The sequence below is a fragment of the Vigna unguiculata genome, chromosome 4 (assembly GCF_004118075.2).
Source record: "Vigna unguiculata cultivar IT97K-499-35 chromosome 4, ASM411807v1, whole genome shotgun sequence".
In the NCBI taxonomy this organism is placed as follows: Eukaryota; Viridiplantae; Streptophyta; class Magnoliopsida; order Fabales; family Fabaceae; genus Vigna; species Vigna unguiculata.
In genome coordinates this window covers 20,037,801-20,042,451 of record NC_040282.1, presented here as the reverse complement: position 1 = coordinate 20,042,451, position 4,651 = coordinate 20,037,801, and the positions used below count along the sequence as shown (strand labels likewise).

At 35.7% G+C, this 4,651-nt stretch overlaps 1 protein-coding gene across 1 annotated transcript; it reads right to left on the bottom strand.

The window, feature by feature from the left end:
- Window positions 1-1,897: 1,897 nt before the first annotated feature.
- On the bottom strand, window positions 1,898-3,177 carry LOC114180579 (zinc finger BED domain-containing protein RICESLEEPER 2-like). Its single transcript, XM_028066889.1, has 2 exons — window positions 2,268-3,177; window positions 1,898-1,917 (listed from the first exon to the last, which is right to left on the bottom strand). The coding sequence occupies exons 1-2, from the start codon at window positions 3,175-3,177 to the stop codon at window positions 1,898-1,900; spliced, it is 930 nt and encodes a 309-aa protein (XP_027922690.1).
- Between the last annotated feature and the right edge of the window lie 1,474 nt (window positions 3,178-4,651).

Below are 4,651 nucleotides of genomic sequence, written 5' to 3'. Positions count from 1 at the left end.
TCAATAATCTTAAAAAGGAACAAGATAATCCTTCATCACCACTGGTGTGGAAAAGACTCTCCGCTCAAGGAAGCTCTCTCCTAAGTTTCTTGGCCCCTACCAGATCTCGAGGAGGATTGGGCACGTGGCTTACGAGATAGCTTTGCCTCCTCACCTAGCAAACCTTCATCCGTTGTTCCATGTGTCGCAGTTGAGGAAGTATGTGTTTGATCTGGCTCATGTGCTGAAAGCTGAGGATATACAGATCAGAGAGGACCTCATTGTGGAAGTGTCACCCATTGCCTTGGAGGACAGTCGAGTGGAGGAAGGTAGAGGGAAACCAGTCCATCTCGTTAAAGTCATCTGGGATCGGAGAACAGGTGACTCGACTTGGGAGTTAGAGGAGGACATGAGAAAATCACATCCGCATTTGTTTGTCTGATGAGTCTTTATTTTTGAGGTCGAAAATTTTGTTGTTAGGGAGAATGTAAGGCCCACTTTTTGTTCTGCCCTTTTATCTAAAGACTGCCCCAAACTACTGGGTCTTAGGGCTGGCCCAAAGGATAAAACCACCCCTAAGTCTGCCCTAATTCACTCATTCTACGCTTTCAGAAATCTGCTACCTTGGTGCTCAGAGCTGCAGCCGTCACTCTGTTAGGGTTTTGACGTTTAACCAAATTCAAGCCTAGCTCAACCTTGTTCTGCTCACGTAAGTATTCCTCAATGCATAGCTTTCAATCTCTGGTCTTATTATTATGTGGCCAATGTTAAGGTTCCTGTAATAAACCCACTGTTGTTCTCTTTCCAGCTCCATAATCCTCTCCTGGAGCTGTGGTGTTCCTCCATTTGGCGTCAAGGTCTTGTGTTAGCTTATTCCCAAGTAAGGGAAGCTAGAACCTCCTTGTCTGGTGTGATTGTGACTTGTGCCATTTTTAGTTTCATGATTCTCAAGTTTGTATGTTGTCCTGGATGTTTGGACTGTCTGGATTTTCTGTTTGGTATATGTGTGTGTGCGATGCAGGCGTGAACAATGGCGAGTACTAATAATCTCGCCCAAGCGAGCTTGCCTCGCCTAGGCGAGATGAGTAGAGGCTCGCCTAGGGCTTTCTCCGCGAGTTATCGCTTAGGCGACCAAACCCTCGTTTTGAGCGAGCAGATGTCTCGCTTAGGCGAAAGGAGTCTCGCCTAAGCGAGACTACGCATGGGCTACTATTCTCCTTGTCGAGCTCTCGCTAAGGGTGGGCATGGATTGGATATTTAGATATCCGCTCCACATCCAATTTGAATCTAAATATATGGTTCAGATTTTGATCCATATCCACTTTTTTTTTGAAAAAACAATTTGGATATATTAAAATCTATATCCAAATATTAGGATCAAGTTAGATATCCATATCTAAATATTTGGATCAATTAAAAATCTAGATTCATTTCTAAATCCATTTTTAATGAAACTTAACTTTTATAAATTTAATTTTAATTTTAAATTTATATTTTAAAAATAAAATAATTATTTCATCCAATACATAAATATTTTTTAAAAAAGTAAAATAATATATAAAATAATAAAATATAAAAATATTATAAATTTAATAGTATTTAAGATTAAACATAATATATTATTTAAATTCTTAACATTAAAAAAATTAAAATCATATAATTGTCCATATAAAGTCATTTAATCTTTTAGTAATGAAAATGATTATAAAGTCTTACATCCTCATACAATATCACTAACATTAAAAAATAACAAATCCAAAACATTCTAGAGTTCATGGCAATTTTAAGAGTCTCTTCAAATAGAATGCACTAGCACCCATTCGATTACAAAGTTCAAAATCTCTTCCATGGCTCATTAACTCAAACTCATTAGCAATATCTTCACAACCATCTATATATGAAGCAGCTAAAGTTGGCATCAATCCACTTGTGATTTATCTGAAACATGAACAAATTATTAAAGAAATTTAAATAATCTATTCCAATGATAGATATAATAACAAATCCATATTAATAAAATCATGCTTTAATTGTCATTAACAACTTAAAGTTTTAAGAAAATCACTAAACAATAGAATACAAAGAAAGAGAAGTTATTCACATGAAAAGGGAAGTCCATTCATTACTTACTAATTTCAAGAGGCATTGGGCGTGAGCTTTAACTCAAAGAAATTATATTCTGGTCATCATCTTGTTCAAAAACCAACTCTTTAAGAAAGAAACAAAATTATCATTAGTTAATACATATTTAATTATAATATTATTACATAATTTAAACATCAACATACCTTGGTCAACATATTGAAGCTCTTCAAAATCATAGTCTAACAATGATGGTGAATGTGTGTCTTTCAACCAATCCTGTGTACAAATGAGTGCCTCTACCTTTTGTTGTGATAAAGAACTTCGATATGGATCAAGCACTCTTCCTCCCGTGCTAAATGCAGACTCAGATGCTACCATAGAAACAGGCATAGCTAATAGCTCTCGTGCTATGTTTGACAAGATTGGAAATCTACATGAATTCATTTTCCACCAATCAAGAATGTTCAAAGTTGTTTCACCAAGCTCTTCCTCTAAATACTTTTGAAGTTCAGATTTGTTTAAAGAGGTTAATCCTGTTGTTTGCAAAAACTTATTCCGACCATATGGATCATGCTTATAATTGGGTACATCAACATGTGTTTGTTGTGTGTCATTTTCAGCTCCCCCATTTTGACTTTTATATTCATCAAACAACAACTTTAAGGAAGTATCGAGCCGTGACTTTAACACCCATCCATCATTTGTCTTTTCAGGATCAAAAAGTTGATCAATTGCCCAATTCATATAACTCATCTTGTATCTAGGATCTAAGACAACAACAATTAACAACAATATATTGAACTTGTTAGGTTCACCCCAATATTTCTCATATTTTTTTCTCATTTTTTCAGCCATCTTATATGTAGCACTGCTTGTAGCATTGGACTTGAGGAGATGATTGATCCCATTCCAAATTCCTACCACTTCTAACATGTATAGATTACTAGTAACATAAGAGTTACCTGAGATGCGCAAAGTAGCTTCATAAAAAATGCTCAAGAAAGGTAGAATAGACTCAACATACTCCCAATCTTCATAAGAAGGCAATCCAATCTCCTTTCCTAACTCATTAGCATATTTTGTATCATAAAACTCAAGCTCAACAAATGCCATTTTATGCTTGAAAGCAGCATCTAACATCAAATATGTTGAGTTCCACCTTGTTTCAACATCCAAGCAAATATGACCTTTATATTCAATCTTTTGGCTTTTACACACTCTTTGAATTTCATAAATCTAGAAGGAGATGATCTAATATATTTCACTGCAGCACGAATTCTTAAAACAGAGTTATCAATCTCTTTTAGACCACTACTCACAATTAAGTTCAAAATATGTGCACAACAACGCATATGAGTATAGTCACCTTTCAAAACCGAGTTATTCCAAGACAATAGTCTTTTCTTCAAGTGTTGAACTCCCGTGTCATTTGATGTAGCATTATCTACTGTCAAGGTTAAAACACGACTCAACCCCCATTCATGCAAGCATGACTCAACAAATTTAGCCATGGCCTCTCCGGTATGACTTATTACTTGACGGAAATTCAAAATCCTTTTATGCAAATTCCAATCATTGTCGATGAAGTGGCTTGTTAAACACATATAACTTTGATTTTGAGGTGAAGTCCATGCATCAGTAGTGAGACAAACTCTTTGACAATGTTGAGAAAGAAAATCCTTCAAATATATCTTTTTTGCATTCCATAATGTCACAATATTCCGTGATATGGTATAACGTGATGGGATCTTAAATCTTGGTTGCAAAGCATTTGAATACCTCCTAAAAGCAACATGCTCTACAAATCGAAAGGGGAGTTCAGCTTCCACAAACATTTTTACCAGTTCTTCTTGACAAAGTTCTTGGTCAAATCTACCATAAGAAGGAGAGTTAATATTTCCATCAATTGTTGAAGATGAACTTACTTTTTGTCTCTTATTGGGGTTATTTGGACATCTCAACACATGATTATGCATTGCAGTTGTTCCTTTCTCATATCGAATAAGGATATCACAATACTTGCATTGAGCCCTTTTATCCGATTTTGGTTCTATTTGAATGAAATGATTCCAAGCTTCTGATCGATTTTTCCGTCCCTCATGAGAAGGGGGTCCCATATTTGTAGAGCCACTAACAATTGATGGAGTAGAAAGTGCATGCTCAATTGGTTTTGAGACGGAACAATCATCTTCATGTATTAATGACATTTTTAGAACAATGTTGCAATATTGACTAACCAAGAACACAACCTGGAAGATATCATATCATATCAACATATCATTTTAAACACAACATGTCAAAACTTTCAATTCCAAAAATCTTCCATTAATTGAGATTTGGTCTGAATATACACTTCTTTAAGGAAGTCAGTTTATAACCAAATACACGGTTGAGGAATTTATGGTTAGGAGGGAGAAACCTGTAAGAAAGTGTGAGATGATGGAGAAGGACAAGAAGTTCGAGCTTGGCTAGCTCACTGCCTGGACAAGAGTGGACACCATTTCCAAAAGGCATGTATGTGTTTGGTCTCGGTGGCACCTGCATCATCACATAAAACCAAACTCAAAATCTCTCATCACCCTTTAAC

What these genes read in the sequence shown, in the direction of transcription:
- LOC114180579 (XM_028066889.1), bottom strand. Translation starts at nt 3,177, where the DNA reads ATGGCATTTGTTGAGCTTGAGTTTTATGATACAAAATATGCTAATGAG. An exon ending in GCTTCAATATGTTGACCAAG is followed by an intron (nt 1,918 to 2,267) that starts GTATGTTGATGT and finishes TTCATGTTTCAG; the next exon opens with ATAAATCACAAGTGGATTGA.